This window comes from Lygodium microphyllum, chromosome 21, assembly GCF_053477565.2.
Source record: "Lygodium microphyllum isolate KBCC chromosome 21, Lygodium_microphyllum_v1.1.10, whole genome shotgun sequence".
Classification (NCBI taxonomy): domain Eukaryota; kingdom Viridiplantae; phylum Streptophyta; class Polypodiopsida; order Schizaeales; family Lygodiaceae; genus Lygodium; species Lygodium microphyllum.
This window is the reverse complement of record NC_141155.1, coordinates 16284534-16298305: the sequence shown is the minus strand read 5'-3', so window position 1 is coordinate 16298305 and position 13772 is coordinate 16284534. Positions and strand designations below refer to the sequence as shown.

General features: G+C 41.7%; 1 protein-coding gene across 2 annotated transcripts in view; it reads right to left on the bottom strand.

Moving 5' to 3' along the window:
- Positions 1 to 617: 617 nt before the first annotated feature.
- The window catches only part of LOC148017771 (NagB/RpiA/CoA transferase-like superfamily protein), a 49083-nt gene continuing 35928 nt past the window's right edge, over positions 618 to 13772 (bottom strand). The window contains exons 4-7 of one of the 2 annotated variants that reach the window (XM_087661177.1): positions 2229 to 2973; positions 1439 to 1535; positions 1257 to 1311; positions 618 to 1099 (exon numbers count right to left, since the gene is read on the bottom strand). In XM_087661177.1, the coding sequence (XP_087517303.1) occupies positions 1040 to 1099; positions 1257 to 1311; positions 1439 to 1535; positions 2229 to 2973 (957 nt within the window). In that variant the 3' untranslated portion in view covers positions 618 to 1039. The remainder of the gene's footprint in view (positions 1100 to 1256; positions 1312 to 1438; positions 1536 to 2228; positions 2974 to 13772) is intronic. The other variant, XM_087661176.1, reaches the window with a different exon arrangement.

Sequence of the window (13772 nt, the reverse complement as noted above, 5' to 3'; positions counted from 1 at the left end):
AGGTGAGGAGAGTCAAGGTGGAAATAGCAGCCATACTGAGAAAAATTCACAACACCATTACAGCAAACAAATATCTCATAAAATTCTGCCGAAATAGACTTGGGCAAGTCTAGCAAAAAGAACTCGCACCTATTATTCAGAGAAATCAAATTATGGATTATCAAGTTTCTTTGGCAAAACACTTTTTCACCTTTAAAAATGATTCCTAAAAGCGCACGCTGTTAGCAAATGACACACCTCACCAGCCCCCTTTGCAGGGTTGTCGGTATCATACAAAGATTAACTAACAGAATTAACTTTGGGACAAATAGCAAAGCTTTTCAGCACCAAATAGACACAGCATCTTATGGTGACAGGGCCCAGCAAATCAGGTTAGATAAAATTAGACCCTTAATTGAAAACCCCACACTGTATCAGTAGCAGCAGAGATATCTCATGTTACATACAAAGTGGCTCGTGCAAGCACAAGCTCCAACTTGGACAAGCCCTAAAAGGTTCAGGGGATAGCATCATTGTTGGCTTTCTCCAATTACCAGACAGCAGTCCGTAAAAAACACATAAGCTGATTTCTGTTGTCGCTAAAAGTGGGTTTTTTTTTCTCTTTTTTTTTTTGGCGGGGGGGGGGGGGGGGGGGTGGTGGTGGTGGTGGTGGTGGTGGGAGAGGGAATGAATTAACTCATACAGGACTATTTAGTTGTAGATACGTGAACGATTGCTTGATTCATATTTGTGCCTTACTAGTAGTCAGCCAACATAAGCTTAGAAAATTGTGCCTCAGAAACAGCTACACCTTCAAATCCTCAACTGAATGTTAGATTGCATTCCAACCTCAAGACAGAAGCAGACTCCACTCAGCAAAGATGCAACTTAACAAATATCGAATGGGGATTGACGAAGTTGCAATGTGACCCTCAAAATATTTTCTTCTTTTTTTAAAAAACTGTCATGGAAGATGGCAAGAAGCCACAATCAGAATGGGACCAACCTTCCCATCAAAGAAAAATTGAATAGCAGTTCCTTAAAAAATCAGGAAAACCTCTCAAAGTAAAGGTTCCTTCCTATATTCTCTGAGTATCACAGGGACGCTCGTTGGAGGAACCTACAGATATCCCACAATTAGTTTTGATTACGAGCATATCAAAGCTTCAAGTGTGCAAACACTGATGCATGAGTATGTTGTATGAACAAAATACCAACTGCTCAAGCCAGCCATATTTCAACCCTCTGAATGGAGCAGAAAAGAACAAGTTGCTTACCATCCCTAGCTCAGTAACAATCATAGAGACATAGTCAGCAGGCGTCGCATCATAACTGCACGAAAACAACCCTTAGTCCACAAAGTAGCATATTCACATTTAAAGTACCACTGAAATCAGGTAAGCTCACTCCACCAAGCATGTTTTCAGATTTCAATCAACACGGACAGAAAGATACTTACGTGAGATTCAGAAGTTGCAGATGTTTACTTTGATCCCATCCACGTAGTTCATTCAAATCATTTCTTCCTGATACCTTGACAAGAGCATCAGGGTCGCCTGCAAAAAAACATGCAATACATTGAGTTGAATGTTAACTTAGTATAATCATACCCTACAGACAGAATCACTATCAAGTTAATGGGATTCCTCAGAGAACGAGCCAGTGCTCAAGTACACACACTCAATATAGACCATATGATACAAACCACCACTGAAGCATTATTCCTAAGTTCTGTTCAGCCCATCTCCCCACTTAGAGCAGCAGGCTATACAACCAGAAATGTCATCTGTATCCCAAGAAATTATAAACACACTGCCCCCGCCCAGAAACCACCAAAACACAAAAAACAAAACAAAAAAGAACCTAACTGTGATGGAAGGATCTTTGCACTAGGCCACGTTTCCATCATCACTTGTGCAATTCATATTCCAGTGTTAGTCTCAAACAAATGGTTTCAATGCTACCTAAAATCTACAACAGAAGATGCACATGCACATAACGCCAGAAACAGAACCCGAAATAGAGCTCTATGTGGCAAGATGAAATCAGCACAACCCCAGTATTCCAGAAATATTTCCTTTCATGAAGCTATTCTCCTCACAACCCCAGTATCCAAAAAACTTCCTTTCATGAAAACCGTTCTCCCATGTAAAATACTCACAGCACGCAATCAACATAGGAATGTGTAAGGATGAAGACAGCATGTCACAAAATTGAATCAAAGAACGTGCAGAACCAGGCTTACATACCAAGTTCATTTGAGCAGATGGAATCCAATTGCACTCTCTCATGGAACTTGTAAGTTTCACAGCAAATTAGAACAGGAACATGGAAAGCATGTGCCACCATAGCAATACAAGCTGTGCCCACTCTGGAGTAGACAGTCCCATTTGACAATATTGATGATGCTCCAAGGAAAACCTTTGTGACCTCTTGCATGATGTATGAGACAGCATTTATATGAGTGTATGTACAGCTGATACCTCTACCCAACAATCTTCTAAGTAAGCCTTTTCCTTCAAGCCTTGGCCGAGAATCTACTATCACTACCCTGAACTTTCGGCCAAGCTCAAAGGCATGAAGCAATATCATCTCCACAACACACGAAGAAGCATAAGTCAGTATCACATCTCCATCCTTTATCTTCATCACTGCATACTTTGTTATTTCCTTGTCTGCATACGTTATCTTCTCCTGTATGAAGCGATCAATTTCTGATGTCAGCCTGGACTTTGCATCTGCTTCAGACAGGTTCATAGGCAGCTTCGCAATCCTTGTTTTTAAAAATCTGATAGCATTTCCCATGCTGATTGACAAAGGCCGGCATGTTGTTAAAAAAGACACATTGCTGTTGATCTTGGCTGTCAAGTCCCTTACTAGTGTTTTCTCTTTTGGAGTGGAGTATGCACAAATAATTTCACGGAAGGCCAAGAGCATTGCTACACAGCGGGCATTACCACCCACAATATCACCAGCTAAATATTGCAGACCTACCTGAAGAGACAACCCAAACATATGAAATCTGCCAAAAAGTCAAAAATCAAATTTTTAAATGAAAATCCTACACTTTTGTAGGAGGTCACACAACCAACAGGATTAACGAGCAATTGATTTATGTTTACAGAGTTTACAGGCTCAATGGAAAAAACAAGCAATTCCTGGAACCAAATTATCAAAGCATTTACAATCACACACAACAAAAAAATTAACCGACCATGCTAGTATACAGGGAGTCATCGACTAACATACTTTTTGCCTGTTGTCAAAGTGCTTACAATACTCAGAATACGTGTGAACACATAGTTATGAAGAAATCTGCAGAATAAGGAAGGTGCTATCAAACAACCAAAGCCATAGAGAGCTCCACACCACTTCCCCTTGTTAGCAGTTAGTCTATGTGATTATCTCCTACCTAAGATCCCCATAATTGAGTCAGCAAGGCCATTGCAACTTGTTTTATTCATTTTGTCCATTCAATCAATTGCACAACTTCAGCCACTTTATTGGTCAGTCCTGGCAGTCACGTTAGTAACTTGTCAGCTTCATCTACATATTGAGCCATCCTATCCTGGGGCAAGTTGGAGGCTGTCCTCCACAATCTCCATGTGAGCTGGTCTCTCTCATCCAGACTCCACACCTTCATCTATGTTGTGCCATTGCCTCTCATGATTCAAACCTATGCATTACCTTGAACCTTCCTACATTCCGTTGTCATGATTCATATCTATGAATTACGTCGCTCTACTTTCCTATCACACATGCTTCTAACATGGTACCAAAGTGCCAGGTCTCTTTATGATCAGGAAACTACAGCAGTTTCCATCATGGAGGATGGATGTTGTATCTTCAACCACCTGCTCCCAAGACAACTTAGGTTTCCTCCAACAAACCTTCTGTTAGCCAGCCTATCTTAGGACTTGTCAATCTGTCATCTCCTGGCTGTGAGCTCCTATCAGTCTCCGGAGACATAGGAGCTCTAACAGTTTAGTGTGCTTTTCTTATGGGCTTTCTAGGTTTTCCAAACTTCCAATCATTTTTCTATCCCTTTTCACGCTGCAACTTCACCTCAACATCTGTACTGCCACGTCAGCTTCCGTACTGCCACACTATCATTTCTGCCATCTACCAGTGCACTTGGACTGCATTTATCGCCGTCAGCAAGACTTTATAGGCAAGTCGGCCCATTTTTTGGCCCCAAATGCTGGTTGGCCAGTTTGACATATTTCAGCTATTTATAGTTGTTGGGCAGGCTGGACAAACTCATTCTTTTCTGCAGGTTGCTGATTTGCACACTTCGTCTCCAGCATACTCGTCCGTCTTTAGTGTTGCTTCTATCATCATTCTCATCCTGATCTGGTGCCCTCACTTACACTTTTGGCTGCCTGTAGGGACTGATCAGTCCACACTGTTGTATTTAGCATTCATCTTCAGTCAGTGCAGATTTCTTCCTTCTTCTTCGTGTTGTCTCTCTCTTCCTCTCTCTCTGCTTTGGTGCCCTTCCATCACGCACTCTCACATGGTATCTTCACCAAACAAGAGGACACTGAGGTCACCGGAGCTGAGGTGGCCATCCTAGACTGCAACCGTAACCAGTCACATCAACATTTTGCTGAAACGCAACTGTTCTTGATGCAGGCGACAGTCCACAACAGCTTCGCAACAGTCTACATCAGCATTCTCAACAAATGCAGCCATTTTTGTGCAAGCAATGGCTAATCTCCTCCAAGCAGCCCATCTACATCGTTTCTATCACGAACTTGTAGCTAATTTCACTATTCAAGCGGCTATCTACAGCAAATGCAGGTTTTTTGGGTATTTTGCATGTTACAGATGTCTTATCATTAATTTGCGAGTAGGAAGAGGGAGCAAGTAGGAGTCATAGAGAAGAAAATGTAGGACCACAAATGCAAGGGAGAAGGAAAAAAAATGACCCAAAAACATCCTATATAACCATGTTTCTGGCCATACGGTGGACTGCTCAAAATGCTGTTTCGACGGTCCCATTTCAGGAGGAAACAGCTGGTCCATTTTGGACTGCTTGAAACAGCATTTCAAGGTACTATGCAACTAGAATCTAGAGACCACAAAAAGCAGCGCTTTTTTGGCTGCAAAGCATTGCATGCACTTAAAACTGCATTCAATCATTCCCTGTCAAAAAGGACCTACTGTTCAGCCTTAACGCTGGTATCCCAAAGCCCTAGTGCTATCTTGCAAGCTGACAGATATCCCCGACCCTTAGTAACATCTTGCAGACTGATGTACCATACAATAAGTCTGCATTCATCAATCCATTGATTGACCCTTGTGTTTTAGTACAAGTTTATGTGCACATGCACACTGCGCATGCATGTGCCATGCCTCTGTGTGTGCACATGTATCAACTTTGAGTCCTACATAGATGATGGAGTAAAGGCTAATGGCCTATAGCCAAGCGGGTATATGTACATACTATACAATCATATATAAGTAAAGATAACAAAGAATAAGGGTAACATTCATTTTTGTTGGGTTGAAAGGCCCTTACGCTATTCCCGAGTTTATATTTATTTACACATGTGAACACACCCTTGCGGATATAAGTGTATCGTACCCTAAGTATAAATACATTCTTTTATTCTTTGTGTGTACCACACTAGTACACACCCATCTCTCAACTCTTCACTCTTAGTGCACTGCACAGTTGAATACAACTCGATTGACACACGCACTTCCTAAGTGCTTCCTCTTGCACTCTTCAAACTGGTATCAAAGCATTGGCAAACAAGTTTGTGTTCTCGACGACCAGGACAGGTAGTCATATTCAATCAATGGTCAATCTGACCAATAGGTGTGGCAATCATGACAACAAGTGTGAAGGGACGAGCAGGTGCGGCAGGTTTCTACAAGAGTCAACTGTCGGGAGCAACCAACAGGCACGAACTGTAGCTAGCAGGACAGGCGACAAGCTGACGGGGTTAGTTACAGGCAGGTCGAACAACAGCGGGTGGCACATTTGACAGACACGCAATCAACGACACAGTCCTAGCAGGCAACGGGCAGCAGGTCAACAGCTGGGACGTTCGTCAATTTTTTGACATTTTTAATTCCTTCCAGCAAGCACGCTCTTTCTTCATTAACAAGGGTTCACGCGTGTAAGCACAAGACCCAAATCTGTGCAGATTTGTGCCTAAAATTTTTGGGGCTTTTCCCGAATTTGATGCTGGTCATGCAAAACAGTGACATCTGACCTAGAAATTGCAAACATTGTGTATATTTGCTTCAAAAAATTGGGGCTTTTCTTACACAAGTGAAATTTTGCTCAGCTGAGCCAATTTCACTATAATTTGTGCACAATTGGACCCCAAAATTTGGAGGTTTTGCAGAATTTGTGAAATTTCTGCAACATTTGCCCGTATTTTACACTCAGGATGATGAATTAATGCAACTGGGGTAGATTTATTGCAAAAAAATTTGGGGCTTTTCGCATCGGTGATGCATTTTGAGCCAATTTGTGCCTTGACAGTGAAAGTACAAAGTGTGTATACTTGCTGTTATATTCAGCAACCTTGCTATTGGCTAAAAGTATTCAGCATTTTATTGCAATCTTTTATTGCTGAAGATGGCTGGCAAAGCATCTACATCTGACACAAAGAATCTTTTTGAGATTCGTAAATTTGATAGCAATGGCTTTGATCTCTGGAAAGATTGTATGTAAGGTATACTTTTACTGAAGGATTGTGATGATGCTTTGTTAGAACATAAGCATATTGCTTTGTCAGATGAGGATTGGGCTAAAATGAATAAGAAAGCCATTACTTACATTAAAATGGCTATCACAGATGATATCTTGATTGATATCAAAGGACTTACCATGCTTATGCACTTCAAGAGAAACTCAAGGCGATTGGGTGAGAAGCTCTACACATGTTAGGAGACCTATACAAAGGTTTGATCCCTCTTTGGATTGCATTTTACTCACAGATGAGAGTGAGTCTCTCACATATAAAGAGGCATTTTTAAGTGAGTTAAAGAAAAAATGGGAGCTCGCTATGCAAGAAGAAATTAAGTCATTGTATCAGAATGGTACTTGGGATTTGGTTCCGTTGCCCAAAGATAGAAAAGCTATTCCTAACAAACGGGTCTATAAAATCAAGTGTGTCGATAGCAAATCCAAATACAAAGCCAAGCTTGTGGCTAAGGGCTATACACAAAAAGAGGGACTGACTTTCAAGAAGTCTTTTCACATGTTGTCAAAATGACCACTCTTCGGATATTGTTTGCTATCGTAGCATCTATGGGATATTGCTCTTGATCAGGTGGATGTTAGAACTGCGTTTCTGCATAGTGATTTAGAAGAAGAGTTGTACATGAAATAGCCAGAGGGCTTTGTTATGCCAAAAAAGGAGTCCTTGGTGTGTAGGCTTAAGAGAAGCTTGTATGGTTTAAACAGGCTCCTAGACAATGGTATAAAAAGTTTGATGCCTTCATGCCTTCACATGGGTTTAAAAGAAGCAATGCAAATCACTGCTTATATATAAAGAAGGCTGATGATGGAAACCTTATAACACTTGTGCTTTATGTGGATGATATGCTTATTGCTGGTAAGCATAAGAGCCAGGTTAACACATTGAAAAGGCAACTGAATTAAGCATTTTCCATGAAGAACTTGGGTCCAACTAAACACATTTTGGGCATGCGTGTAACGAGAGATAGATGTCAAAAGATGACGTACCAACAAGACAGTAGGTTTTGCGGGGAGGAACACTAAGTGAACTTGGCAAACATGGAGAAGAGAAGAGAAGAGAGAAGAAACTCTAATGAATGGAATGATGAGGTTCTAAATCATGGAGTGAATGTGATACAAGGGACCAAGGGTGTCGTAGCACAAGGAAGATGATGAAGACAACCATGGACCACGAACCACAATGTCCTCCTGAAGGAGTGTGAGGGTAGTGGAGAGACTGGAGAGAAGAGGTGACAAACTAAATGGATCAACCATAAAGAATGAGTGAGAGAGTGGCCTATAAATAGGCACAGTCAGTCTAGGATGGTGGCCCTTTTTAGGGCTAGAAACCCTAAATGCAAAACACAAAAACGCAAAAATGCAAACTACGAGAGAAGAGTGAGATGGAGATGCAATGCTACATTTTCCCCCAAGATGGAATAGAGGTGCATGGAAGGGTCTCCTTCCAATTGTTTGCAACTTGTGTAATCTACTTGGGATTGCACTCCAACAAGTCTTTTCTCTTCATAGAGTTGGCAAGCACAATTCCTTTACATGTGTTCCATTCTTTGCAAGGACTTACCTCACTAGCCTATCCATAGCCCCTCCTAACAAACCGTTGAGATAGCAAACTCAACATGTGCAGACATTGATGATGGATCACCTGGCTCGATGGGTCCACACATCTACAATTAGCATGTCGCTGGTCATTATGATCCTCACATGGCTGTTGACTTATCACTTATTATACTTAGTTAGTTACACCTACCTACAACTTAGCAAGAGATAGGCAACAGTCATTATCTCTCAGTGGAGCGGACTAGGTAGCCGAAGAAGAGGAAGGAGTTGAGCAACCACTGTCTCTCGAAGGAGTGGACTGACAAGGAGACGGTATCAAACAATCACTGTCTCTCAATGGAGCGGACTGTAGATCCGTAAGTCGTGGAAGCCACTGTACCTGAAAATAAGTGGGAGAAGACTACTATTGGCATTGCGACAATCTCCAAGAGGTCGAAGCGCCAATCGATCCTCCATGTGCTCAAAAGGACTTAGTACACATCGGATGCATCTTATTGCCTTGAGCATAGTACTTTGATAGCCAATGCAGAACAATCTTTGTGACCCAAAAAGAAGAGGTGACACAAGGAGTGTCTGGTGGAAGACGCATATACTCTGGGGGGGTGAGGAGCAAAGGTCGAAGTCGACAATCTTCAGTGGTGTGTCCGATGATGCCACAGTAGAAACACCCAATAGTCTAGTCATCTGTTGGTAAATAAGCCATGGGTACCAGTGTGCCTTGTTGAAGAAGGAAAAGGTCAGCCACGAACCATAAACTACAATGTCCGCCTCAAGGGCTAGGCTGGAAGTAAGCTGTCAGTGGGAGGAGGATACGATCAGCAGTAAGAGGTTGCAACCAGTAGAAAAACGCAGACTGCAGGAGAGAGAAAACAGCAAACGCAGGCTGCAAGGAAGAGAGAGACTAAAAACGCAAATGAGGAGAGACTAAAAACGTAGACCACAAGAGAGAGAAAGACTAAAAACACAAGTGAGGAGAGAGACTAAAAACGTAGGCTGCAGGAGAGAGAAAGACTAAAAACGCAGGAAAAAACAGCAGCAGCCGTCAATATGCTGAAATCAGCTCCGAATAGTGTGTGATAGGTTGGAAACATGCGCCAAACTGTTGTAGACAGCAATGGTCAGCTTGGACAGCGATGTTTGGAGTGTGGGTAGCAAGCTGAAATACCTGAAATCTGCAAAAACGAGATTGTTTTCTAAATGGAGAGTGATCAACAACAGTCGTTCTGCTGTAAACAGCTGCAAACTGCGGGTGGAAGGCTCGAAACAGGTGCCAAACTGTAGATAACAGCAAGGGACAACTGAAACTCCGATGTCCTCTGCAAAAGGGGTGTGGACGGCAAGCTGAAAACACCTAAAACCTGCAAAAACGAGATTTTGATGCAGCAGAAGAAAAAGAGAAGTGGATGCCAAACTTGCCACCAGTCTTTGCCTTCACTAGAGTGGAGGATCATTGCGGTTGTTTGAGCAGATCCAACTCTGATACCATGTCAAAAGATGACGTACCAGCGAGATAGTAGGGTTTGCGGGGAGGAACACTAAGTGAACTTGGCAAACATGGAGAAGAGAAAAGAAGAAAGAAGAAACTCTGATGAATGGAATGATGAAGTTCTGAATCATGGAGTGAATGTGATACAAGGAAACAAGGGTGCCATAGCACAAGGAAGATGATGAAGACAACCACGAACCACGAACCACAAACCACAATGTCCTCCTGAAGGGGTGTGAGGGTAGTGGAGAGGCTAGAGAGAAGAGGTGATGGACTGAATGAATTAGCTCTAAAGAATGAGTGAGAGAGTGGCCTATAAATAGACACAATCAGTCTAGGATGGCGCCCTTTTTTGGGGCTGCAAACCCTAAACGCAAAACGCAAAAACACAAACTAAGGGTGAAGGGTGAAGGGTTTCTCAATAATAGAGAGCAACAACTCTTATTTCTCTCACAAGAAAAGTACATCAACAAAGTGCTTGATCGAATTTCTATGGCAGATCCTAAGCCACTTGGTGTTCCTTTACCACCATACCTTAAGTTTAGCAAAGCAGATTGCCCAAAAGATGATAAGGCAGCCAGCTCTATTAAGGGTGTTTCTTATGCTTCAGCTTGTGGATCATTCATGTATGCTATGGTTGCTACTAGACCTAATATCACTCATACAATGAAAGTTGTGAGCAAGTTGATGTCAAATCCTAGTAAAGCACATTGGGAAGCAGTGAAATGCATCTTCTAGTACCTTAAGGGCACACAAAGAAAATGTATTTGCTATGGAAAGGGTTCGTTAGATCTGCAGGGGTATTGTGATGCAGAAATGGCAAGTGACTTGGATACTCACAAGTCTACTAGTGGGCACATATTTACTTTGAATAGTGGAGCCATTTCTTGATGCGCTAGATTGCAGAAGATAGTAGCACTTTCTACCACTGAGGCTGAATATATTTCAACCACTAAAGCTTCAAAATAAGTTGTTTGACTTGGTCGTTTGGTCAAGGATTATAGGCTGTCCACCAAAACACCTATACTTGGATGTGATAGCCAGAGTGTTGTATGCCTGGCCAAGAATGTCATGTTTCATCCACATACTAAACATATTGGTGTGAGATATCACTTTATAAGACGGGTTTTGGATGATGGTCTAGTCACACTAACCAAGATCAAAACACAGGATAACCCTACAAATGTTCTTACTAAGAATCTTGCAAAGGCTCAACATTTGTAACATCACATTTGTAGGGTTATCCTGTGTAACCCTAACATATAAATACAGGATAACCCTAACATATAAATACATTCTTTTTATTCTTTGTGTAACATTTGTAGGGTTATCCTAACATATAAATACATTCTTTTTATTCTTTGTGTAACATCACAAACGGCACATCTATCTTTGCGTTTACTCTCTCGAACTCTCAACTTTGCTCCTCACGCCTCTGTCTCGCACTTCATTGCGCACTCTCCCCTTCAAACTGGTGTCAGAGCGTTGGTAACGATGTTCGCATTTCTCAAGAAGTGCAAATCAAGTCTGCACAAGAGAAGAAGCTTGCTTCTGCACAGCAGTCGACAGTTGAGGCGACGTGTACAAGCATCAGATCCAAGATTGGCACGCCATGATAGATGACAAGTCCAAGCGTCAAGTCCAAGACTGGCAGTGCGTGACAGACGATAGCTTTGTGATAAGACTCAGGCGAGCAAACGTGCTACAAGCGTGCTATAGTCGATAGGCGTGTCACAGTCGATTGGCGTGCCACCGTTGACTGCCGCGTAATGGGCGACCGGGGAAGGGGAACTGCACGAGCGTCAATACATCACGTGACATGACTGCACAGGCCGAAGGACAGGTCGTGACTAGCAGGTCAACGGACCTGTCACGTCATTTCTTTTTCAAGGGACCACAAATTCGTTTTTTTTTTCTCTTCAAAATTCTCCCTGATTTCCCTTTGGCCCAACGGGGTTCGCGTGCATAAGCACAAAATTCAGATTTGTGCATATTTATGCCAAGAAAATTGGAGCTTTTCAAGTTAAACTGCTCATGCAAAATTGAGGCAACTGCGTCAGAAATTGCAGACATTGTGCACGTTTGGATTGTATATTTCGCCAAATTTACTGAAATTTTACTCATTTGAGTGAAATTCCTCAACATTAGGCCCATAAAATTTAAGGCTTTTGCTATATTGGTGAAATTTTTGTTCAACTAAGTCAGATTGACTAACATTGGTGCACATTTGGACCCGAGAAATTTGAGGCTTTTGAAAAATTTTGTGAAATTTTGCTAATTTTGCCTGTTTTATGCTTTTGGGAACATGTGTTAATGCAATCGGGGCAATTGGTCAGTGAAATTTTGGGGCTTTTGCCAAAATCTGTGGATTTTGGCAAAGTTAATGCGTGAAATGCACTTTGGGAATATTGCTGAAGCAATCTTGTGGTTATAAGCAAAGTGATTTGAGCTTTTTTATCTCCCGCTTGTGCGATTTTGGAGAAATTGCAAAGAATTCTTGGTGTTTTGGGGTATCACAAGTTGATACGAGCACATATGTATGCAATACACATGTTGGGCAGCTCCCATTGAGTTGATGTATTGCTGATTATTCATGTTGCAGCAATCTTAGTGATCATTTGCAGATCTGGGATTGGTGCAGATGTATGGTGATATTGCTGAAGTGGGAGTTATCTAGCAGTGATGTATGCATTTATTGTATGCTGAAATTGCCGTCATACTGCTGAAAGTCATTCATTCTACTGCTGTACATGTACTTGGACTAAATCTTGCTATTATTTGCTGGAAAAAAAAAAATTGGGCTGAAATCAGCTGAATATTCAGCTCATTTTTGCTGTCATAAATTGCAACATTGAATTTCTGGTGTATTGCTGAAAAATGGCTGCAAATGCTTCTAGCAGCAGTGACACAAAATCCCTCTTTGAAATCAAGAGGTTTGATGGCACTGGCTTTGACTTGTGGAAAGATAGGATACAAGGCATTTTGTTTCTCAAGGACTGTGAAGATGCGCTCTTGGAGACTAAGCCTGCAACTATGACAGATGTGGATTGGGCTAGAACTAATAAGAAGGCCATTGCATACATTAAGATGGCATTGTCTGATGATGTACTTACAAGCATCAAGTGTCTCGATACAGGTTATGTTATATGGAAAAAGCTTAAGGACACTTATGAAAATACAACTCCTGTGAATCAAGTGCATCTTATGCGTGAACATGGAGTTGGATGAGTCTAAGCTAGCATCTAAGCATTTGAGTACTTTCACAGGGGTTTTGAGTTAGTTGCAAGACTCTGGTTTGACGGCTTTTGATGATAAATTGAAAGCTATTTTCTTATTGATGACTTTGTCTGACAGTTGGGAATCTTTGGTTGTGTCACTTAGCAACAACCCCGCTTTGACTTTTGCTGGTGTTAGAGGTTCAATCCTCAATGAAGAAATCAGAAGAAAGTCTAGTGGTGAAAGCAGTGGCTCAACTTACCATGTAAGAGGCAGGTTTGAAAAGAGAGGTAATGCAACCAGTAAAGGTAAAAGCAGAAGTAAAAGCAAGGACAAACAAAAGGATGTCACATGCTATCAATGTGGGCGTAAAGGGCATAAAAATCCCGATTGCCGGTACTTCAAGAAAGAGCAAGAAAGAAAGAAACAGCAAGGTAAAAAAAAGAAAGATGATAAGAAAGATTATGACAGCTCTTCCTCAAAAGAAGTTGCAAAGGCAAATGTTGCATCTAATGTGGTCATTGAAGAGCTTCCTGACACCAAAGAGATACTTGTTGTAGCCTCATCTAATGATGCAGATATTATGGCAGCGACAGGTGATATGCACATCACCAAAAAGGAGGTAATTGATGCCTTACTTTCAGCTCATGATAGGCTGTCGCAATCATGGATAGTGGACAGCGGTGCTTCTTTTCATGTTACCCCCTCTTTGGAGTCATTTTCTGAATACACTGCAGTTGCCTAGGCAAGGTTTACTTGGGTAATAACTATGCATGTGAGATAGAGGGTGTTGGCACCATTCACTTAGCT